The sequence below is a fragment of the Budorcas taxicolor genome, chromosome X (assembly GCF_023091745.1).
Source record: "Budorcas taxicolor isolate Tak-1 chromosome X, Takin1.1, whole genome shotgun sequence".
In the NCBI taxonomy this organism is placed as follows: domain Eukaryota; kingdom Metazoa; phylum Chordata; class Mammalia; order Artiodactyla; family Bovidae; genus Budorcas; species Budorcas taxicolor.
Window position 1 is genome coordinate 62,289,912 of NC_068935.1, and position 23,617 is coordinate 62,313,528.

The 23,617-nt window shown below is 53.0% G+C and overlaps 2 protein-coding genes across 8 annotated transcripts in view; one reads left to right on the forward strand and one right to left on the reverse strand.

The window, feature by feature from the left end:
• Positions 1–6,443, forward strand: part of ATP2B3 (ATPase plasma membrane Ca2+ transporting 3) — a 40,343-nt gene extending 33,900 nt beyond the window's left edge. The window contains exon 21 of the mRNA XM_052662815.1: positions 6,123–6,443. Coding sequence (XP_052518775.1) covers positions 6,123–6,443 — 321 coding nt within the window. The remainder of the gene's footprint in view (positions 1–6,122) is intronic.
• A 7,003-nt stretch (positions 6,444–13,446) lies between these two features.
• CCNQ (cyclin Q) lies at positions 13,447–22,887 on the reverse strand. 7 transcript variants are annotated; one of them, XM_052663143.1, is made up of 7 exons: positions 22,637–22,760; positions 21,092–21,282; positions 19,963–20,146; positions 18,547–18,679; positions 16,917–17,144; positions 16,083–16,118; positions 13,447–13,931 (listed from the first exon to the last, which is right to left on the reverse strand). In XM_052663143.1, the coding sequence occupies exons 3-7, from the start codon at positions 20,130–20,132 to the stop codon at positions 13,842–13,844; spliced, it is 657 nt and encodes a 218-aa protein (XP_052519103.1). In that variant the 5' UTR covers positions 20,133–20,146; positions 21,092–21,282; positions 22,637–22,760; the 3' UTR covers positions 13,447–13,841. The 7 variants fall into 7 exon arrangements, with proteins under 7 accessions (XP_052519103.1, XP_052519105.1, XP_052519101.1 ...); XM_052663145.1 differs by lacking the exons at positions 21,092–21,282; positions 22,637–22,760 and adding an exon at positions 22,788–22,887; XM_052663141.1 differs by lacking the exon at positions 21,092–21,282 and having other exon boundaries at positions 13,447–13,871; positions 22,637–22,887.
• Positions 22,888–23,617: the final 730 nt, after the last annotated feature.

The window sequence follows — 23,617 nt, forward strand, 5'->3', positions numbered from 1 at the left end:
CTGTCTCATTTGCTGGAGTTTGCTTCCTTCTCAGGAAATCCATTGGTTTCGAGCCAACTCTGCACGTGTGGGTTTCTGGGAATAGTGTATTGGCATTTGCAGTTGGCTCTTTGACAGTGTGCACACTGTCTCCACACTAGGAACAGTATCAACCCTGCCCAAGCCTTCATGCAGGTAGGGGCCCTACCACGTGGAAGGACCTTGCAGGCAATTCCAAAAGCACACACCAGCTGAAAGCCTAAGGCCGACCCTGGAAGCCCTGCTCTGGAGCCCTTCCCAGTAGGCACTTCCAGGCCAACTCCAGGGGCTGGGAGCCAGGGCTGAGACAGCTCAAGAGACTTAGTTGAGATCCTAAAGCTAGAGATGGCTGGGGTGAGAGGCAAGGCCAAGCTCCCAAAAAGCCCAGGACTCTCCATGCCTTGGTCAATTGAGTGCAATGTTGTGCTGATGCCAGCCACTGAGGCTGGACTATCTCAGTCCTGGGCACGCACACATGCCCACAGAATGGGGGGTAATCTTCACAACTTCACCAGCCACCAGCATTTTCGGTTGGCCAACACCCACAAATCCATGTCTTTTGTTTGGGATTCGGTACCTCAGTGAAAGGGCCAACTCTGGAGTTTGCATTTTCACACCTCCTAATTCCATGGTTGAGGAAAGGGAACCTTCCCCTTGCTGTCCCCTCAACTGTGGTTCCATCACCTTACATGTCTTTGTGTTGCTTTCAAGTCATGAATCACCTTCATGTCTATGGAGGGGGTTTGGGAATTGAGAACCTGAAATTCATGGAGGCCTCATGGCTCTCCCCGGCTGCTGTGTTCAGAATTTGCTCTAAATCCAAAGCCCCAATGCCAGGGAAGCTGCCAGCTTCCTTCTTCCTACAGAAAGTTCTGGATTAGTAGTTGGTCCAGAGCCAGGCATATCCATCAATCATGTACAGGCTTTCAGGGAGTAGAGCAAGACAGGGCAGGAGTTGGCCGGAAGAATTCTGAGTTCTGTGAGCCTCATGCTGAGACAGGAGCAGAGGGTAGAGAGGATGTCAACCCCCCCAGGGCCTGTTCATCCCACAGGACAGAAGGCGTCAGGCCCAGTTTCTATTGTGACTGTTGTTATTGCTTTTAGTTTTCTCTTCTTTCCTTTTCTTTTCCTTTAATAGGGTAGGTGTTCCCTCAGTCCTTCACCATCCTGTCTGCTTTCATGGCCCTTCCCCGCCTCCACCAGCACCTCCATTGCAAACTCCAGTGATTAAAATTCAAAACCAAAGCACCGCCCATTCAATTTCAGCCGTGACCTTCACAACCCTGCCTCCTCAGGCCCCAACTATTCATCAGTAGCATGGCCCCATGGCAGAGTCTGACACAAGCACCCCTCCTCCATGTGGCCCCAGTGGTCCTGCAGGTCAGGAGTGCAGGGTGAGAAGAAGGCAGGCCCTGGGCGGCAGACAATAAAGAAGTAAGCTTGCGCTCAGTGCAGATGCTCACCAGCCTCAGAACAAAAGGAAGGAGAACAAGAGAAATGTTAGGGGCGCTGTTTGGGATAAAGGTTTTCTGAGACAGCCTCTTAGAGGGTGGATTGTCAGCTGAGTTCCAAATGAGGAGACAAGGCTGATGGGATGATCTGGTGGAAGAAAAGTCTAGGCGGGGGAAGGGGGCAGGTGTGATGGCCCTGTGGGACACTCAGGCTAACTGTTCTGAGCAACACGGGTGGAGAGTGCTGGTTGGGGGAGCTATGATGGGAGACATGTGCCAGTCCATGTGGGCCCCCTGCTCTCAGGGGTCTTATGTTCCAGTGACAGGAAACAGAGAATAAATAGGATGTGTGAGGTGTTTGAAGGTGAACCGTGCTGGGGAGAAAAGGAGGCAGAAGAGGTGCCGGGCTGCTGAGGGAGATGGGTGGATTGCAGCTACACATGGAAAGAAGTGAAAGGGAGCCATGAGGCTCCCTGGGGAAAAGCCTTCCTGACACAGGGAACAGCCAGTGCAAAGGCCCTGAGGCAGGAGTGTCCCACTTGAGGAAGAGCCAGGGGGCTGCAGAAAGTAAAGGAGGAAGAGGAAGATAATGGTCCAAGGCAGGCCTTGGCAGTACTTTTCCTTTGAGGGAGACAGGGCTACTGAAGGGTTTGGAGCACTGGAGGGTGTGACTCAGTCTGACTTGTGTTTGTTTGAAAACATGGCTCGGGCTTCCATGCCAAGAGAGAGCGGAGGTCAAGAGAGGCAACAGCCAGACAAGGGAGGAGACCTGGGAATGGGAGGTAAAGTTGAGGAAGCAGGCAGAGCCCTGAGTATGGACATAGAGATGAGGCCTCCTTACCAGACAGATGGTTAGAAGCACCCAGGAGATGCATGGACGTGGGTGGAGAAAAGGCCCAGATGACCCGGCGTCCAGCCTGGAGACGGGTTGGCACGGAGAGCAAGGGGCGGAAGAGAACAGAGCCAAATGAAGCTGGGGTCCTCCGTAGCCACAGCTGGAAGGACAGCAGGACCAAGAGAGGGGCAAAGAGTAACCTAGATGAGGTACAGGGAAATGGCCAGGTGGCACGCCCAAGCAGTGAAGGAGAAAAAACGGCAGTTCTCATATGCCAGGAAGTGGGGGTTGCGACGGGTCTCAGGAAAGATGGGGCGAGAAACTATAGGACAGCATCCAGCCCCAGCCAGACCTGCCCTAACCTAGGAGTCCTCTTCGCTCGCTGGTGCTTTTCATGTCTTTCTTTCACCTTTAAATTATCTTATAGTCACCTGGACTTGGGGTGGGGGTGTCCCACACTGCACAGACTGGTGTGAGTGCCACCGCGGTAGGACCCAGAGCTGCCTCAGCAGCTGCTGGGATGTTTGGAGTCCTCACCTGCTAGACACAAGGACAGGGCCCGACTCAGTGTCAGACAAGAGGGATAGAGACAGGGAAGACCCCCCGGGACCCAGGGAAGATCCAGGGGCCCAGCCCCAGTGTCTCTGTGCTTGGGGGTTGTGGTCCCCGGGAAACACAGCTGCAGCCATGGAGGTGGGAAGGGCTCCACTGGAGAGAGGTTTGAGAACTAGGGGCCACAAGATATGCTGATGTTCGGCCCTGGGGTTGCAGTACTGGGTGCCTCCAAGGTTCAGCCAGAGCCCTGCCCCCTGGATGGGAAGACAAGGCAAGGGGCAGGGTTGGCAGAGGCAAGGCTGGGGGCCCCTCCAGGACCTCCTTCAGTTTGAGAGGCCTATTAGCCATCCACAGGAGGTGCAGGGGCAGCAGATGCCAGGAAGGGAGGGTCCTGGTTGCAGGTGGTCATGGTGCAGGGGGTGTTGATGGCATCGACTTGGGCTGTAAGCTGTGGGCAACACTGGCAGCCTTGAGTACAGTGACATCCCTTTGGGGTTCTCGAGATGGAGAGGTGACCTGAGGGCCTTGCCCCGGCCTCTGGGACAGCCCCGGGCCAGGAGAGGAGCTAGGGCAGGGTGCTGGATCCACTTGGCTGTGACCAGGCTTTCACACAGAGGCACCAACTTCACCATGGGGACATCCTCAGGGCCCCGGATGTGAGCCCAGGCCTCCAGGGTGGTTCTGTCTTCCCAGTTCCAACCAAACCCATGTCCCAGAGGTTGGCTGTGCCCTTTGGTGGGAGGTGGCCTGAAAACACCCCATTGTAAGACCCATCCCAAGCCATTTGTTAAGAGCCCAAGATTAGGATACAGGGAAACGGAAGCTGGAGGGAAGCTGACTCATGGTCAGCTGTAAACACACTCAGGTTGACTTGAGCCAGAGGTGCATGTTTGAGCAGGCAGCCCTGGCACCTCGTGTTGGTGACTGAGCAGCTGCTCTGTGCCAGGCTTTGGCACCAGGCAGCAAAGAAGGCTAATGACAGACATTCAAGTGAGTCTTTGAGTACAGCCCGGAGGACGGCCCTGGCGAGGGTGGACTGGGAGAGCTGAGGGTGAGTGAGCAGAGGCCTGGCTTGATCGGGCCGGGGCACCGGATGACTGCTGGGAAACTTACCACGAGGGCCACCAGGGTTGAGGGTGGCAGGATGCCACTGGCTCCCGCTTCTGTGGCTTAGGGGGTTGTGGCTGAGAGCCAAACCAAGTCCTCCAGCATGACCATGCAGCCAAGAAGCTGCCCGTGGTTTTCCCACAGTCCTGGCACCAGAAAAGCCCCAAATGATGAGGCCACATCTGCCGTGGCTACAAAAAGTGAACTGTTCCCTTTCATTAAAAAAAGTCAAAATGACACTCATTTTGGTGTCAGCCCCATCTCAGAAACCAGTCTGGGGAATGAAGGGGCCGACAACAAATGACGGCCATCTAGCAGCCAGAAGATGGGTCTTCACCAAATTCCAAGCAAATCCTCACAGGATTTAAGATATGCAATTAGAAAATTCCAATTTGATGGTGCAGTGTGGTTCATTTTTTGGCACTTGACTGCAAGGTTCTCCTGGTTTAAACTGATCACGGAGCACTGAGCCTGGTTGACACTAGAGGGTAGCAAAGGACTCATTGTTAACAGTAGGATTCATGGTCAAAACCAGGGGGCAGTGAAGTTGTCCTATGAAGGGCCAGGGAGCAAGTACTTTTAGCTTCTGGTCCAAGTCACTGTGGAAGCTATACGGCTCCACCCTCCAACACAGCCAGACAAAATGCTCACAGGCATGGGTGTGGCCGCGGCCCCACTAAGACTTCATTCACAAAACCATGTTGAGGGCCAGAGTTAGCTCTTGGGCCACAGTTGCCAATACCTTCTCTAAACCAAGAAAATCCAACCCTAGCACCTTGGACTTGGAAGTAGCTTTAGAACTGACATGTGTCCATTCACTCACATAGGGAGTCTGGCCTCTGAATCTCAGCACAGGGCCAGCTGGTTAGCATGGGGGCCAGCTTAGGGTTTCCCATCCATTCTGCCTTCTAGAAGTATGAGAGCAGCCAGGCTGGGGGCCCAAGGATGGAGCAGAGAGAGGCAGCAGCTCTGCAGCTTGTAGACCCAATGAGACTTGAGCACGCATGGAAGTGAAGGCAGGGCCATCAGAAGAAGCCGAGGGGCTAGGCCTGCAGGAGGTGTGGGGCTCAGGGCTGCCTGAGTGCAGCTAGAGCTGTAGTAGCAGGGGAGCAAGGCATTGTGGGAAGCTCTTTCCTGGGACCCTTGTGCTGATCTGAGGCCTGCAGATGCCAGTGGGGTGGCCAGAGAACCTGAGAATAGGGCAAATATGTCAGGTTCCAGAGACTGAAAGAAGTTGTCTGTCTTGGAGACTGAAAAGGAGGAGGGCGAGAAAGGCTAGAGGGGCGGGTTAGGCGCACCCTGCAAAGGGTCTGTGAAAGGAAGTGATGACCTGGTCAAATGCTGGGCATCCGAGCAGGACAGGCTTGGTGGGTAGAAATCAAAAGTGGAGCCATTTTCCATCTTGGGTGCCTCCAGATGGGGGACTGGCAGGGGCCTGAGCCACAGTTCCTGGTTTCAGCCAGATGAGCCCTGGGCTGCGGCCAGGGCCAAGAGGTTGGCCTGGCAGCATGGACAGCGAAGAGGAGGGACAGGGACAGGCCAGTGCTCTAGGCACCCTGGGACAGAGTAAGGAAGAGTGGAGGAGAGGGAGAGAGAGAAACTGGTGAGGTAGGAGGGCCAGAAAGGGGCAGTGTCATGGAAGTTTCCATAAAGAGGGGCAGTTGCTGAGGCATGGGAGCTAGGGGACAGAGGAGAGGACCTAGAGAAGCCAGAGGGGGACCCACTCAAGAAAGGCCTGCCGTGTGCCCAGAGTCTGGGGACTTTTCTCATGCCAGAAAGTTCCAGATTCTTTGGAAAGAGAAAGTAGAGAGCCCAGGGCCCATCACATTCCCTTTTTCCAGTCAACTTTCTCGGCTCCCATGTTGGAATCGCCCCGCCTTCCCCCACCCCAGTGTAGTCAGCAGTCCACTGCATCTGCTGCTCGTGAGTTCCAGAATATCTACCATTTGTCCTGCATGCATGTCAGATGATGGGAGGTAACCACACCCAGGCAGAGGGCTCCGACCGTTCTCTTCCAAAAGACCAATGTTTGTCATGCAGTGACCCCTGCCATGGATGTGGGCACAACTGGCAGCGCCAGCCACCGCTCATGGTCTCCTTCCTTCTTCCTTCCTCCCCCTCTATTCCCTTCCCTTCCCTCCCCCATCCCCCTCCAGATTCGGGTGGTGAAAGCGTTCCGTAGCTCCCTCTACGAAGGCCTGGAGAAACCAGAATCCAAGACCTCCATCCATAACTTCATGGCGACGCCCGAGTTTCTGATCAACGACTACACCCACAACATCCCGCTGATTGACGACACGGACGTGGATGAAAATGAGGAACGCCTGCGAGCCCCCCCTCCACCCTCCCCCAACCAGAATAACAATGCCATAGACAGCGGCGTCTACCTGACCACGCACGGCACCAAGTCAGCTACCTCGTCACTGTTTTCTTCCAGACCCGGGAGCCCGCTCCACAGTGTGGAGACGTCCCTCTAAGCAGGACTGCTCTGGGCACGTGCACCATGCACACACACGCACTTGGACGGGTGGGGTCACGGGCAGTGAGGACTGTTGAAGATGCCCGACCACCCTTGCCTGAAGCCAATCCATTCTAGGAGGGGGTGGAGGACGAAGGAGAGATCAGAGAATGAGAAGAGTTGTGTGTACCCCCTCTTTTTCTATGGAAGCTTTTTTAAATGAACACTGTCATTCCACCAGATGTTCACCGTTCAGGCCATGCAGTGGGACAGAAGTCTCCTTGTTGTTTTTTGGGGGGAGCACTCACTGCAGAGCAATTGGGTCAACAGTTTCAGCAGGGGAGTGTCACCCTGCAGGAAGGATGCTCTCACCCAGGTGGCCCACCAGCCCAGCACCCCCTCGCCGGGATGGGTGCAGTTGGTCTGTGTGTGCGTGTGTGCATAGCCCCGTGTGCACATATATACATGTGTGTGCACACAGAGGACCAGATGCATATCTCAAGAATAAGGAACTACTTATCGGCATGATATTTCCATTCCTCTTATCCAGTATTTTCATTTTGAAATTTCATTATTTATTGTGCCAGGGTCGATTGTTTTTTTTTTTTCAGGGAACTAGACTGCAAGAATCTCCTTTTGGTTGCTTGGGGCCCACTTCACTGCTCCTCCCCCAAAAGTCCCCTCCATCCCCTATCCTCCCAGCACAGTTCCTGGGAGCAGGAAGGTCAAGGAAGGCAGGTGCAAATCAGAACACTGGAAACATTTACACTTTGAGACCCCTGCCTATAGAGGAAAAAAAAAAAAAGTCAAAATTGTTCTTTCAAAGGAAAATAACAAAGTATTATTGAGAATGATCCCCTCCAGTAGGTAGAAGGGGGAATTTTGCTTTCGGTTTCCTTTGGCTCCAACTCCGATTCTCTAAGTCCTGAATTCTGGCCAATGGGTGGGTTTTCTTTGTCTGCATCTCCACTTCAAGAGCACGAAGCCTGGCCCTAGACGTTCCTGACCTCCTGGGGACAATCCAGGAGAGCTGGTCTGCAGGTGCAGGTAGGGCAGAATGCAGAGTCAGAAAGAAAGCAGAGAGGGACCAAACCCAGGAGGAGCTGACTTGGCCACAACGCAGACCTCAGCCCCCATCAGCACCTCCAGCTGGACTCCCACTCTGGTTTAGAGAATGCCAAGAAGTCTCTGAGCTGCCCCTAAAGAGACTTGGATCAGTTCTCAGTCACCCCTCGCCAAAGTGCTCTCCTGACCCTGGTCTTCTCACTCAAAGATAACTATGATGCATGGGGGCATGGATTTGGGTCTGCAGCCACCTACGGTGACCTCGGGGATGCCAAGCCCCTGGGGGCGATGGTACCTCGTGTCTGTGGCTGTAATTGCGAAAGTGGGAAGCTGAGGAGGTCAGCTCTGCCACGTGGTTGGCTGAGCCCACGTGGAGGGCTGGATCTGGGTTCCCCAGACAGTTCCCTTGGGGGCCTCTCCTGGCAGTGTGGACCCCCAGCATGCCCTCAGTTTTCCTCAAATTTATGATATCCCAGGAGGGAAATGCAGAAAAAAGCAGTGGTTCTTTTACCTTCAGAATTCTTGTCTCCCATTTTGCACAGAGGAGGTTGGGGTCCAACCACAGCCTGTGGCTGGGGCCTGGGAGCTGAGCCACTGGGGGACAGTTGGGAGCTGAGGGGCGGAGAGGCATTAACTAGACCACTGGCAAGGCTGGTTCGCCCATCCTGGGCCCATCCCACAGCCCCTGGCCAGGGCTGGTCTGACCTCGACCTGTGTCTGTGCACGTCTGGATGGGTGGCGTCCCAAGCGCGCTCAAGTCCCCACTGTTAACATAACACCATGTCACCCCTGAGCAGGAGTAGTCATATCTCGGGCCAGGGTATTTCGGTTAGAAAGGCAAATCCCACTAACAATGCCAGCTACAGATAACTTAAAGCCATCCCTTTTTTCCAAAGGGCACATTGAGAATGTTACCCATTTGTAAATTGTTCTCCAATGTCCTTGTTTAAACAACAACAAACAGGGCAACTCAATTTGTCGCAGGTCTGTGTGTTCTTAACCAAGAATTCAAATTGGAAATGTTGAAATGGAAGAAGATGCACGCGGAACACTACGCTCACGGGCTTCTTTTCATCCTCTGTTGTAGACACACTGGTAGGACACATGGTTGACATATAGCGCAAGCCTCACTGCTGCTATCCAGTCGCCTCCTGTGCTCGGCGACCGTTTAGTCCCCGGGTGCCTTTCCACGGGGTGTGGGGTGCAGACCGCTGCTCTCGTTTCTGTGTGTCTTCAGACTAGGGGACCCTGTCTCACCGGGAAGCCCCTCTCTCTAAAGCATTATCTTATACGGAATGGCTTGGTCAACTGTGTTCAGTTATTAAATCTGTTTTACATTTTTATCTGCCTGTTAAAAAAGATGAACAAATATAACTTAATGAAGAAGACCACAGATGCATCATAATTTAAAGTCTGTAGTTGAATTTCCTAATTTTAAGACTAGACCAAAATTTCTGTATATTGAAAAAAAAAATGCAAGGCTGCTGTACAATCTCACTCTGGGTAATGTGTGTGATTTATTTGGTGAATTCTCCTCTGAAGCTAGAGAGGTGGTGTTCTCCCCTTCATCAAGCTGGGGTGAGCCCCAGGGACAGCGGGGTTCCCGGGGGTGCAGCCACCTTGCTGATCCTAATGGAAGGAGGAGAGTGCTCAGCTCACCTGCTCTGTGTGGTCAGGCTTGAATGGTCTTGACCTGGAAGGGCCTCACCTGAATGTCTAGACTAGCATCCTCAGAGGTGGGTGGGGTGGGGAATACCACCCAAATGCCAGAACCCTGGCACACATGCAGATGGTGTCTTTTTATTTTCACTGCTGCAAAGTACAAATAACATCACATTTAGCATCTTGACTATTTTTAAGTGTTCAGGTTGGCGGCATTAAGTATGTTCACGTGGGTGTGCAGCCATCCCCAGAACTGCCCATCTTCCCCAATGGAAACTCTGCCCCATTAAACACCATCTCCTCCCCCAGCCCATGCCCCCCAATCCTACTCTCTCTAGGGTCTGAAAACTCTAGACACCTCATACCAGTGGAGTCATATGGGGTCTATCCTTGTGTTTGGATTCTCTCACTGATCATCATGCCTTGTAGGTCCAGCCATGTTGTAGTGGCTGTCGTTTGAAGGCTGAATCACACTCCATTGTGGGGCTGGACCATGTTCTCTTCAACCAGGCATGCATCGATGGATGCGGGTTCCTTCTACCTTTTGACTTCTGTGAACTGCACACCTGTGAACATGGGCGTATGCATATGTGTTTGAGCCTCTGTGTTCACTGCTTTTCAGTAGATACCCAAAAGTGGAATTGCTGGATCCTATGATAATCTTTTTTTTAATTAATTAATTTATTTTAATTGGAGGCTAATTACAATACTGTAGTGGTTTTTGCCATACATTGACATGAATCAGCCATGGGTGTACATGTATCCTCCATCCTAAACCCCCCTCCCACCTCCCTCTCCATCCCATCTCTCAGGGTCATCCCAGTGCACCAGCTCTGAGCCCCCTGCCTCATGCATCGAACCTGGACTGATGATCTATTTCACATATGGTAATATATGTGTTTCAATGCTATTCTCTCAAATCATCCCACCCTCTCCTTCTCCCACAGAGTCCAAAAGTCTGTTCTTTACATCTGTGTCTCTTTTGCTGTCTCACATATAGGGTCATTGTTACCATCTTTCTAACTTCCATATATATGCATTAATATGCTGTATTGGTGTTTTTCTTTCTGACTTACTTCACTCTGTATAATAGGCTTCAGTTTCATCCACCTCATTAAAACTGATTCAAATGCATTCTTTTTAATAGCTGAGTAATACTCCATTGTGTATATGTACCACGGCTTTCTTACCCATTCATCTGCCGATGGACATTTGGTTGCTTCCATGTCCTGGCTACTGTAAACAGTGCTGCAGTGAACATTGGGGTACACATGTCTCTTTCAGTTCTGGTTTCCTCAGTGTGTATGCCCAGCAGCGGGATTGCCGGGTCATATGGCAGTTCTATTTCCAGTTTTTTAAGGAATATCCACACTGTTCTCCACCTATGGTAATCTTCTATTTACTTTTTGGAGGAACAGCCAGACCATTTTCCATGGCACCCTTTTCCATTCCCCCCAGCAGTGTACAAGGGTTACCATCACAGATTTCCTCTTTAAACCAAAGCCATGGAAAGAAAGCCCATTATTGCCCTCATTCCCTGGCTCCAAGGGTCACTGCACCATTCATGCCTTCACACATCAAGTGTCTTTGAACATCTGTCCTGGGGACAGCCAAGCTGCATGGCCCAGCCACTCTGCCCCACCAGCAGAGCCACAAGGGCAACCCTGGCTCATGATTTGCAGATGACTTGTGTGGAAACAGGGCCCAAAGTCCCTGCATCCTGTTTCCTCGTATTTCTATTCCTCCACTGTGCATGTCACCCTGGTAGACATGGCAGCGCCAGAGGGAGCATTTTCCAGGGAAACTGCCAAGAAACAAGCAAAATGGCTCCTAAGCTCCCTCCCAACCACCTGAGGCCATACTTGCAGAAAAGGCCAAAGGCAAATGGCAGCAAACAGCAGAGAAACAAATAGCAAGAAGTTCTGGCTTCATTGATACACGAGGTCCTCTCAAATAAGAAGGTGAAGTCAGTGGAGGTTGGGCCAAACACCATATCAAGATAGCTGTGCCTTCTGGGGAGATATTACTCATCTATATCTGAGTTCTCTTTTCCGTAGACTTCCATGAGCAAATAGGACTCAGGTTGCCAAGGGAAAAAAAAAACAACAACAACTGGTCACTCACCAACTCCTTGAGGCAGGGAAAATACTACGACACCCATCCCTTCACAAAGCTGGGAGCCATTCTTATCAGCCGGCAGCCTTGGAACACAGGTGGCTGCCATGAACTCGGGGGACCTAAGCAGCAGGCCTTTCTTCTCTCCTGATTCTGGAGGCCAGAAGGCAGATTCTAGTTTTCCCCAGTTTCTGGCATCACTGGCAGTCCTTGGCTTATAGACAAATAAGTCTAGTTTCTGCCTGCATCATCATGGGGCCTTGTCCTTATGAGCTTGTGTCTCCACCTGGTATGTGTCTGTCTCTCTTCTTATAAAGGACACCAGGCATATTGCACGAGGGCCACCCTACTCCTGTAAGATCGCATCTTACCTTGATGACACTGCAAAGGCTCTATTTGCAAATAAGGTCCCATCTCCACAGGTTCTGGGGCTTAGGATGTGACCATGTCTTTTGGGGACACCAGACACTCCATCCCAGCTACAAAAGAAGAGATGGAGAGATGGACCGAGCCCCTACAAGGACCTGGTTTGCTCCCCCCCTTTCTCTGGCTTGACAGGCCAAGGAAGGATTTATCACTTTAAGATGCGCTCTGGACTAAAAAGTTCCCAGAGGCCTGGGGTTCTAGAAAATCTTTATCTCTCATTATTGACCTTTTTGAATCTAAAATAAAAAAGACAGAAGACTGTATCTCTTTAATCCTTATTATCTTTTACAAAGCCTCAGTAATAGGAAGCCAAAGCAAACAAAAGAAAACCACTCTGGACCAGATTTTAATTCATATTGTGTGACTGAACTGTCCTTACAAAGCAGAGCTGGCCATGTCACATATTCCCCAAAAGCATCACATATGTCCCAATACCATTCCTTACCTCTGTTCCAAAGACAACACACACATACAACCCCTCAGTGATGCCCTAAGTCCCCAGGGCAGTGTGACAGATAACACACGTGGGATGAGGGAGTTAAAATAGCTATCACATTCTGAAATGTTTTGGTCTAACCTGCTTGATTTACACAGCGGGAAACTGAGTCCCATTGAGACAAAGGAACTTGCCTGATACCTGATTATCGTTGAGAGGAAACTTAGGGCCACAAAACCTCCAGAGAGGCTGCTATTAGCCCCGCAGCCCAGAGCTCACCCAGTTCAGCTCTGTGGCTCACAGCTGGGGTTGGGACACCAAGGACAGAGCTAGTCAACACAGGCCAGGCAAGTCCCAGGGTTGGGGGCTACACCCCGCCTGTGGGGAGAAAGGGGGTGATAGAGGCAAGGTGCCTTTTAGAAAGCACAAGGTGGAAAGGACTGGCAAGAAACCCAAAGCCGCCTTCAGAGCCCAGCCAGGCCCTCACCCTCCACCATCCACACTCTGAGCCCAGGCCCTGGGCTTGGGCACCAATTCTGTCCTCAAAGGGAAGGACAAAGTGGAAAAGGGGACCTTGGCTCATATCCTTCACCTTGAAGCCAAATAACACAGTCACTTCATAACTCAAGGGAGCCTTGCTGCCTGACTTAGCACCGAGGTATGACTCCTCAAGTCCCTGACCCAGTGGACCCCAGGCATGCCAACCAGCTCCCACACCTGTGGGTGCCAGAGGGCACAGTGGCCAGTGTCCAGAGCCCACATTCCCTGGTGACAAGCTCAGAAATGCAGTAAAGTGCCTGGGACAGTCCCCCAGGCCCCACACTATCATGGTGAAGGGCGGTCCCACAAGCACACGTGGAGCCTGGACCCTTTCTCCCAGGGAGGACATTTGGGCCGGAGATTAACTAGACTCTGCATCTAGACTCACCATCTCGGCACTTTTAAAAAAAATCTGTAACTTTCTAGATACATTTTGGTCAGATCTAGATTTCTTGATCTCAAATGATAGTCCTTAACCCCTCCTTCCAAAATGTAAGTTCATTCACCAAGCAGAATTACTGCCAAGCCCTGCAAGTATCCCAGCAGAGGAAGGTCACGTGGGCTCCTCTAGGGGGTGCCATTGTGACATGGGCACAAGCTGTGTCATCCTGCCCTTCCAGAAGTGGTGGAGGGTCTGCCCTTGGCACCTCAGGTTGTAGGAAGGGCAATTCCACCTGGAGAGCCTCTGAGGAGAAATCAAGTCTGGATGGTACCCACAGACCTCTAGGGCAGCACGGGCTACAGAGCAAACACCGGGCGTCTCAGCTGATTTCTATCATCTTTTATTACACAAAATAAAATTCCATCTATGTTGAACATTCGTTCATACTTTCTATAAATCTGGCTTTTAAAAAATCCCCAGGGGTGCAGTCCCATAGCTTCTTAGATTTTCCTGCTGATGACATCACTCTTCAACGGCAGTCAGGTCCTCTCAAAGCACAAATGTTGACGCGGCGACTGGCCTTGAGCCACCTCACGCAGTATACTCTCAGCCTGCCCGCTGAAGGCGTGACTCTCGTCATTGTCCCGACCACAGCTGCTGGGGACAGTCATCGCCTTCACCAGCCCTCCCAGCTGGTCCTCTGGGGGCTGGCCTTCACGGCCCTTTGGCGGTGCTGTCCCCAGGCTGCCAAGCGTCCCGGGCTTCTCTTTGGGGAGGCCTGGACCAGGGCTTTAGGGGATCTCTGTGTCCATGGTATAAATCTGAATGAGATCAGACACAATGTTATCAATGGTTGGCTTGGTAAGGTCTTCACTAAACACCTAAAAAGGAGGAGAAGGAAAACAGGCTCTGGTTAGACTCCCTCTGGGTTAAACAAGGCACCTGCCACTAAGCACAGAACCACAGTACATGGGAGTGGAGATCGCATGGGGACTCTGCTATTGGAGACCATTCCAGACAGAAGAGGCTTTGGTGATCATCCAGCTCACATAGAAGAGGGGACTTGTCCTGGGTATGTGGGGAGCTGGTGACAGAGCTGGGCCCAGAGCACAGGCTCCTACCCATGAGTTCTCAGCTCCATGGTTTCTGGGGGCGTCCATTTCCAGAAGTAGACTGGACACACCCCACCTTAGGCCAGCCCCTGAGGAACACATGGACTTGCTCTCTACCCTGGACCAGACCATCTTCTTTTTTTTCTTGGTGGCAACACTCGGCTTGAGGGATCTTAATTCCTGACTAGAGACCGAACCCAGGTCCCAGCAGTGAGAGTGCAGAGTCCTAACCACTGTACCACCAGGAAATTGCTCAGACTGCCCCTTGACTGTGCCACAGAGCTTATAAAATTGCAAGATGAGTCCCCAGGGGCCCCAATGAAAGGGGTTACCCTGCCTGTTTCCAAGTAAGGTCTGGCCCTGGCCCTGCTCCTGGGAAGGGACTGCTAGGCCCTGCCTGATGAGAAGGGCCCTGCCTGGGAGCTTGGACCTGCTCTCTCCTGGACCATACCTCCATTCCTCTTATCTTGGCTGATTTCAACCTGCATCCTTCCCCAGGAACTAACCCTGACACCCATAACCATGAGTATAATGGCTTTTCTGAACTCTGGGGATCCTCCCAGTGACACATGGAGCTTAAGGGTGCTCCTGAGGACCCCTGATGACACCAGAAGTAAAAGGCAAAACAAGGAGTCCCTGGTTGGATGCTGTGGCCCCCAGGCCTGGGGGTTGCTGCCTGAGCTCCAGGTCTGGGGCTGAGCCAGGGCAAAAGCTGGACTTGAGTTCCCCCTGCTGCATGGACACCCAAGGAAGCTTGAACCCATCGGGGCTGTCATCTCAGGTGGGAGACAGTGACCTGGAAAAACCCCTGCCCTCCCCATCCAGCTCAGGAAGATCCAGCCATTCCCCTCCCTCCCCCTGCCCCCACACTCTGGGTGGAAAATAAATATCTCAGAAACACAGGCTTGCTTGTCAGGATCCACTACCTGAATGCTTCTGGAGACCCCAAGCCAAGAAATGACCATTAAAAAGTAGCCCAGGGCCAAAATCTGGAAGCAACCCAAGAGTCCATCCACAGAGGATGGACTAACATGATGCAGACCAGCTGTACCAAGGAACGGCACTCAGCCTTAAAAAAGGATGGAAATTCTGAGTCCTGCTACAACTCACTACTGCTTTAGAGCTGGAGTGTCATCCACCCAGAAGACAAATGCAGTTGGGTGCCAAGGGCTGCCCCACTGCCACCACCACACCCAAGGGCAGACAGGCTTCACGGGGGATGTCAAGTCTCTTGAGCAGTGTGGGAAGCCCACCCAGAGCAGACAAGTGGCATCACAGAGGTGGCAGCTGGGTGCACGTGAGCAGGAAGTATCTCTCATCAGCAAGCAAGTGGCCTTCACACGCCCAGAGGAGGCCCAAGAGCTCCAGCACATGGAGCCCAGAGCCACCCAAAGAGAGCAAAGAACAAGGGAAGCACAGCTATGCTGCCCAGAGAAGTAGGCTCACACAGGGGAAGTGTGTCACCCAGAAAAGAGGCCCACTACCTGATTCAACAGAAGGGGGACGCAGGGGGTCACACAATCTGGAAGTCCCCAAGAAGTCCAGCACAGAGCAATGCTTTTGTCCATACAGCCACCCTTCCCGCTCCCCCCTCCAAGCTGCCATCAGGCTACATCCAGCCTGAGGTTGGGGCCAGACACCTTTGTTCGACGATACTTGCACACCTACTACCCACCAGGCCCAGGCGCTGGGCTTGGGGCCGCTGATGAAGCAAACAAGATCCCTGGCTTCAGGAGAGGGGGAAGGACAGACAGGCAGGAAAGGACAATAAAGCACAGACAGAAGCTGCTATCTCCGAGGAAGGGCAGCCTGGCGGGGGCGGGGAGGTGCTCAGGAAGGGGGAGGCAGCCACTGTAGGTTCACAGAGGAGGGGTAGTGCACAAAGAGGGGGAGTCTTCCAGCAATTCAAAGTCTGCTCACATGGAATCTCATTCCAGGACGAGGAGGGACAATGAGCTTCGTTTCATGAAGAAAGGAACAGCAGATTTCAAGCATGGGAAAGGAAAAACAAAGAATGATCTCAAAATCCCATTTTAAGCAATGGTGGGACTACTGATGGAAACCTGCTAGGACTGCATGCAGCCTTTCTGGTGGACACAGTTGACCCAGCTCTCAATAAACTGCTCCCTGGGTCCAGCTGGTCTTGAGGAGGAGGGCTGTCATCTATCTCCTCTGTTTATCCATTCATCCACCCACCCATCCATCATCCGTCGACATTCCCATTCTAACATCTATCCATCCACTCATCACTGATCCATCTCTGTATCTATCGCCTATCTACCTACCTACCAGCCACTGTCGTTTTAGGGCACCCCTGATACTTCGAATGTGATGCCAGACTTACTGATGTCTCACCTACAGCAAGCTCCCACTCAATGCAATAAAAGTGCTTGACTGAGCTCAGTAGTTCTCAACCAGGGATGACCCCCTCCCCACCCCGAGACACTTGGCAATGTCTGGATACCGCTTGGGTTGTCACGGCATCCAGTGAGTGGAGGCTGGTGATGCCGCCCTGCACCCAACAGTGCCCAGCGTGACCCCCCAAACATCCACAATATCAAGGGGGAAGAGCCCAGCTTAGGCTATGGTGACAGGATTACTTTCAAGCTTCAGGGTTCCCCAGTAGCCTGCATCTTTCTTTGCAGGTAATCACTACAAAGACATTTGACGCCTGGTGTGGGGACTGCTGAAGGTCCTCAGGGAGGGAAAAGGCGGGGGGTGGGGGGGAGACACACACCAGTGCAGTCACCTCACCTGCCACCATGGCTTCTCGGCCTCGGCCTCAGCAGGCACTTCAACCCCATAGGCTTGTAGGGCCAGGTGGATTACTGCCACGGCTATGTGCTGAGCCCGGAAGCGGAGGCATAGCCCCCCGTGGTAGCTGTCCTGTAGCAAAGCCCAGGCGGTAACGGAGACAGGGGTCCGCTGCCAGCTGTAACGGTTCAGCCAGTTCTTGAGCGAGACCAGGTAGTGGAGCAGGTACTGTAAAGACACACCAGTCAGCCGCCCCCCACCATCACCTGCCTCCTTAACCGGGAGTCTGCAGGCCCTCCCCCTGCCAGCCTCTCTCTCCTAAACTGCCATGGTGTGTATACATCACAGATCAGATGCCGTCTCCCTGTGTCCACCTCCAGCGACCCTTGCCCCAGGTCCCCACCGGTTTGCCCACTCTTGTCCTCTGAACCCAGCTCCTGAACCCTGCCTGGGCCTCTCTGTCAACATGGCCCTGCTCCGGACACCATCAGCGATTATTCTGCTCCTCCCCTTGGCCCAGCTCAAACATAAAGCTCCAGAAACAGCAGCCTGATCTGCAGAACAGACCACAGCCCCCACGGGCCAGCCAGAGACAGGACATCAGGGGAGCTCAAGTCTCTGAACACCCTCCAGCTTGACTGTCAGCTCCTGTTCTACCTGAACACATGCTCTCCTTGAGCCCATGGGGAGGGGAGCCCTGCACTGTGCACCAACACAAACCATGACTGCTGAGCATCTCCACCATGGGTTCTGGGATTAGGGAGGTGGTGGGGGGAAGAGATGGTAACAGGGGAAATAGGAAGGCCTCCACGGTGACCAAGTTGTTCTTTCATACGTTAACCAAGGCAGTGGCCACCAGTACACGTGACAAACAAGCAACACCCAGAACTTGGGCAGGGGTGTTGTATCAGTGCCCACACCCTGACTGTTATCTTCTATTTATTCGAGTTTTGCAAAATGCCATTTGGGGAGGCTGGGCTATTTCTTCTGACTCCTTCTAAATCTACAACTCACTCGACAAAAATTCCAATGGGAAAGAGACAAAATCACAGTGCAGAGGCCCACATCACAGCACCTCCCCCTTCTCTCTGCAGTCCACCCACCAAATGCCCACATGAGGCCTCAGGACCCCAAATGATTCTGCTGCAGGGCTACTTTCTGTGATAGCTCTGCTGTCGGGAGGAATGTTTTCCTAGCAGTGAAGTCAGTGACCCAGCTTTTCTCAGGGTTTTTCTGCACAGATGAGCTGCGTGTGAGCTGTGAGGTGGAGTAGCAACTCCCAGGAACAGAGACTCCAGCAGGTCATGAAACCGGCCTTGCCTCTGCTTTTGTGGGTCAGTGAACACACAACTTATATGGGTCTAGGGACAGGTACAGGCTTCAGAGGGCACATGGATCCCAGGTTTCAGCCACAGCCGAGTGGGCAGAAAGGCAGAAGCTGAAATCAGAGCTGCCTGAGAACCCTGGGAGTGGGGATGAGACAGGCCACCCGAGCGTCACTGTGCCTCCTCGGGGCCCTGTGTGGCTCCAGGCTCAGATGACTGCACTTTCCAGATAAAGAGCAAAGACTTTCATGCTGCTGGGAACCATAAGTGACTGCTGCCCTTCTACCAACCCCCACCACATGTACCTTGTGCGGGTGCTGGAAGGAGACCTGAAAACGCAGGACCCGCAGCACGAGCAGTTCGCACTGTACGATGCTGTCCCGGATCTCCCAGAAGCGCGAGTCCAGCTCCAAGGGGTCACTGCCCGGGTGGAAGTACCTGAACAGAGAAACAACATGGCTGGCAATAGAAGGGGGTGCCCCCAGGAGCCCTGTCATGGGGTGTCCAGATACACACACCAGAGCTCCTCTGTCATTGACCAGCATAGGGTCCACCTACATGTCTACATAGGGGATAAAAACAGGAACCAGGGAGGAAAGAAGCTGCCTCCAGTGTTAGCCCCAGTGGCTGTGCCATGGCACTCAGCAAGACATGGGCTCTTTGCACCCGGGGGTGGCAATGCCCATGGCACTCAGTCTGGGCCCAGGGAAGGTATTTAAACACAGGGATGATACACACTCAGAAACATAAAAGTATTCAGCTATTTCCCAGATTGTCTTTCTTTCACTCCAGATCTTTCTGTCCTTGTGTACACCTTATTTGTCTACAAGACTCCCACCTATGCAAGATCACTACGATGTACGGGAACAGGATTTACACTCGAGTGATCAGAACTCTCAGCCACTGAGTCATCATTCTCAGCTCCCCTCTCGTCTTCTGAGCTCCCCACAGAACCCACCTGGGTGCCCACATTCAATTAGTGAGCCCTACAACTTCCCCTCGTGCCCACCCGCACTCCCTGCTGGGCCCTGGCAATTACAAGTGGACTCCGGCTGGCCCCCTGCAGTGCCCTCTCTGGTTTTATCTCCTAGTCATTCTCAGTACATCGCGAACCTGTCATGTTTATGGTGTGGGGAGTGCTTTTCCATTAACTGTTTATTAAAAGAGAAGCAGCACAAAATAGCTTTCTTCCTTAATGATTACAGAGTTCCTAGAAGGGCTATGACGCACTGCTAGTCAGTAACTTTCCAGAAACTGCTTTCTCCCAGAGCCGCTGGGCCTTGGCACAGCCCATCCAGCTGGCTGGACCCCATGTTCTTCCCCAACAGAAACATGGCTACTCAGGCCCAGGGCTGCGAGAGACACTCCTGGGCTACTCTGACTCAGTTTCCACACCATCTAAATAGGACAACGGCCCCAGAACCCAACTGCTTTGATCTGTCCTGTCCAAGACACCTTGAGAATCTTCTTTGGTGCCCCTCTGCAAGCTCCCTCTGCTCTAGCCTGTAACAGCCTCTTTCCACCCTTCTCTGCATGCCATCAGTCCTCTGAGGTTTCCCCCAAATCTGGCCCCAGTTGCTGTTGCACAGGTGTCCCTAGACTTCTGACACTGCGCTCACTTCTGCCTCTGCTGCTGGAGCTCCTGGCCCCAGTTCAAGGCCACCCAGGTGCCTCCTTCTGAGTTTGACTGCTGGCATCTGGGAGACACTGGAAGCTGCTACCTGTTGGAAACATTGATGATGTCACGCGTGCGCAGATGCTGTTCCTCCACTTTGCCGGCCAAGTAAAGGGAAGACATGGCCACCAAGTAGGGGTCGTAGGCGTCCAGGTTGATCTCGCAGAAGAATTTATGGTAAATGGTACAGGCGGTGGCGATGGGGATGGACCGCATCCCTAGCTTGACACCTACCAAGAGAAAACACACACGGGAGAGCTTCATCCAGAGCTCACCCCCTGTGAAGTGTGAGGTGCGCCAATGAGTTGGGCACTGAGGGTGCACACGCCTGCTCGGACAGCACCGAGAGCCCAGGGCCCAGCTGACAGGGGCTGCCGACCCTTCCACGGGGTCCTTGACCTGAGGAATTTAGAGGCAGGCTTGTCAGACTCTGACAGGCTAATGAGCCCCTGGAGGTCACACTCAAGTGCGGCCTTCCCTTCATAGCTCTGCAGGTTCCTCATGTCTCCCAAGCCCCCAAGGCTTCAAACTTCTCCCCGATCTGTGCCTGGCATATCCCTTTCTGCACATCTCAAAAGCATCAGCTGTGTGTCGGTTTCCACGTGAGGAAGTATTTAACTAGAGGTCACTCCCACCTCTGCAGCTCGTAACCAAAACCCTGCCAAGGTGACAAGAGGAAAAAAGGCCTCTGAGTGCCACACAGATGCCACAGGTCCTGATGCACTAGGGTACTAGTCCACAGGGTCAGAAAAGGCAAGCAAAGGAAGCAGGGTGACTGCTAAAGGCAACCACAGGCCGAGCAGGAGAAAAGCACAACATCAATGACCACAGCCAGGCTTGAGGAAAGAAGAGCAAGATACTGAAAAGGGAACAGAAAGAACTCAAAAACTGGAGCATGATAGTTTGATTTAGGCCTTAAAAGCCCTAAATCCCTCAGAAAGCTACTAATGAAATCACTGCACTGGGTCACAGAACTAAAACAAATTCACAATGACCAGGGTTAACAAGGGAAGGTTAACTTGACACCCCACAGACTGAAGGAAGATGGAGAACAACCAATATCATTAAAATTGTGCTCAACATTCTCTACCTAAAAAGATGTATTAGTTCCCTTGAGCTGCTGGAACAAAATACCATAAACAAATTGGCTAAAAACAACACGTTTTTTCTCTTACAGGGCCGGTTCCTTCTGGAGGTTCCAGGGGAGAATCCATTTCCTTGCCCTTTCCAGTTTCTAGAGGTGCCTGCAATCTTTGGCTCGTGGCCTCTTCCTCCAGCTTCAAAGCCAGCAGTGCAGCATCTTCTAACTGTGCTTCCATCATCACATGGCCTTTTCCTCTGCCGTCTACTTCTCCTGCCTCTATATCTAAGGATGGGTGTGATTATATCAGGTGCAGCAGATCATCTAAGACAGTTCCCTGACATCAAGATGCTTAATCCCACCTGCAAAATCTCTTTCACTACATGAGGTTAACAGCCCCAGGTTCTGGGGATTAGGATGGGGCAATCTCTGGACCAGTATGCAGCCTCACAGAGAGAGCAAGGGCATATGCAAAACATGAGAGGAAGGACATATGGAAACATTTTAGCATTAGCTTTCAACATTCAGCACTTAGTAAAACCTAAGCATGTCAAGGTTTAAACTTGACTTTAGACAGTGAAGTTCGATGTAGACAATTCCTACATGGGACCCATCATTCTCAGAGATGTCAGATGAGGTGGTATTGCTACATGTGAGCCTCAAAGGGTAGCATGTTTTCCTGGTTTACACGGACCTTCCAAGCATATGTGTGGCATATATGAGGGGCCACTGCCATCCTTCTTTATACACTTTTCAAAACGTTTTGAAAATTAAATGTACACACCAGTGGGATTAATGGTCCTAAACTATTTCTCCAGAGTCTGCTTATGTTGACTTGAAAGCAGACTCACTCAAACCACTCTTCCCCGGAGTGTACATAAAGTAACAAAGACTGGAAACAATGTAGCATTTTAGACAGATAAACAACGTTTCTATGGAAATACAACTGGCTCCCTCGCCTGTTGGGGATAGGGGCGCTCAACATGGACGCCGCGACAGGGTTGGAAACACTCAAACCCCTCTTCTGCAGGGTGTACACAAAGTAACCAAGATTGGAAGCAACCTAGCTTTTTTGACAGAGAAACAATGTTTGCACGGAAATACAACTGGCTTCCTAGTCTCAGCCTTGGGAGCAGGGGCGCCCAACAGCACAGGGGACGCCATGTCAGGGTTCAGAACAGAGGGTGCGCCTTGGGTCCTCGCTATGACGGGACCTGTCAGGAGCGCCACCAATGGCATGTTCCAGAAGGTTCCATATGACCAAGTGCGGGCGTCCCCTTATGCTGGGAGACAGGTGTGTTGGAAGGCACCTTCTAAGCTATGGCCAGTCCCTTGCCACATCTCCTGAGGCCTAGGCGCCAGTCGTGAAATGGCCAAAAGCCCAGGAGGCAGGGCGTGGCGTCAAGGCTGAGGCCAGAACCCACAGGCCGAGCCTCAGCTAGGGCCCGGTCTCTGCCTTCCATTCAGCCACGCCAGCTCCGCGTCTGGCAGGTCCCCCTCCTCCGGGAAGCGGGTCCCCTACTCCAGTAGCCCCTGCCCGCCTGCTCGCGGCTCCCGTGACAGACTGGGGGCCGGCTGGACGCAAGGGCAGCACTGCGGCTCCGGCCACCACGTCCCGCCCTCTTCCTGGCGCGGTTACCTGCCTCCATGATGAACCTTGTCACTCGGAAGTGTACCCTCGACTCAGGTGCCAGCCGCCCCTCCGAGCCCCGGGTCTCAGCCCCTCCTCCGCAGGTCCCGGGGCCACTGGCCTCCATGAGGCCCCGCCCCACAGACCCAGAGCCCCTCACCGGAAGGAGAGGCGCCCAGACGCGTGGCGCCTTGCTCCCGGGGTGTCCTCGCCGCGGGAGCCGAGGTGCCGCCCCGCCCTGCCTGGGTCGGCCCTCCCTACCGCCCCGGGTGAGGGTGCTGAAGGCGAGCCCGGCGGACTGCGCAGGCGCCAGATCAAGCGCAAGCGCACAGGCCCGCCCTGTCAGGCGTCTGTCAGGCGACTGTCGCGCTCCCCGCCCCTCAGCCTGGACTCCGGAAGTCATCCCGCGCCGCCTCAGGAGGCGTAGGTCCCGCCCCCGGAGACTCACACTCCGCCCCTGGGAGTCCACAGGCGGCCTCGGGGAATCCGGGAGGCTACTCCTCCAACGCGCAGGGAGGTTACTACAGTCCTAGGGCCAGGGCGCAAAAACAACCCCCCTAACGCCTGAGCGACAAGTCCCTACGGTGTCGCTCCGGGCTGGTGGCCCAGCGTGGGGCCGAGGCGGCGCTTACCAGAGCTCACAACAGTGTCTTCCAACCGGACAAGACATGGGGTTCAATCTCAGTGTTCCTAAAACCCAAGTCCGGCTTTGCCAGAGTTTCCCAGACCTACAGGTGAACCCTGAAGGAAGCGGTGTGCACAAAATGAGGACAGTTAGTAGGGCTGTTTGTGTCAGGCTTTTCCAGGGGCCCAGCATCCCTGGGGGACCTGCTTGCGGCTTTCCTTTCCAGACTGGCAGCAAGGGAGGAGCTTAAGAAATGTTTGCTCAATGAGTGTTAATTGAATATCCAGCTCCCAGTGCAATCCCACACTTCGTGTCTTCCACAAGTAGGAAATTCTGCATCAGGCATTAGGGATGTACAACCACAA

Bases quoted from the DNA above. Each gene is read 5' to 3' on its own strand.
- CCNQ (XM_052663139.1), bottom strand. From the start codon at position 22,754: ATGGAGGCCAGTGGCCCCGGGACCTGCGGAGGAGGGGCTGAGACCCGG. The intron at 18,680-19,962 runs GTAGCAGCTTCC...TTCTCTGTTCAG, and splicing joins ATCATCAATGTTTCCAACAG to GTACTTCCACCCGGGCAGTG. The intron at 17,145-18,546 runs GTACATGTGGTG...GTGTCTTTACAG, and splicing joins CCTTCCAGCACCCGCACAAG to TACCTGCTCCACTACCTGGT.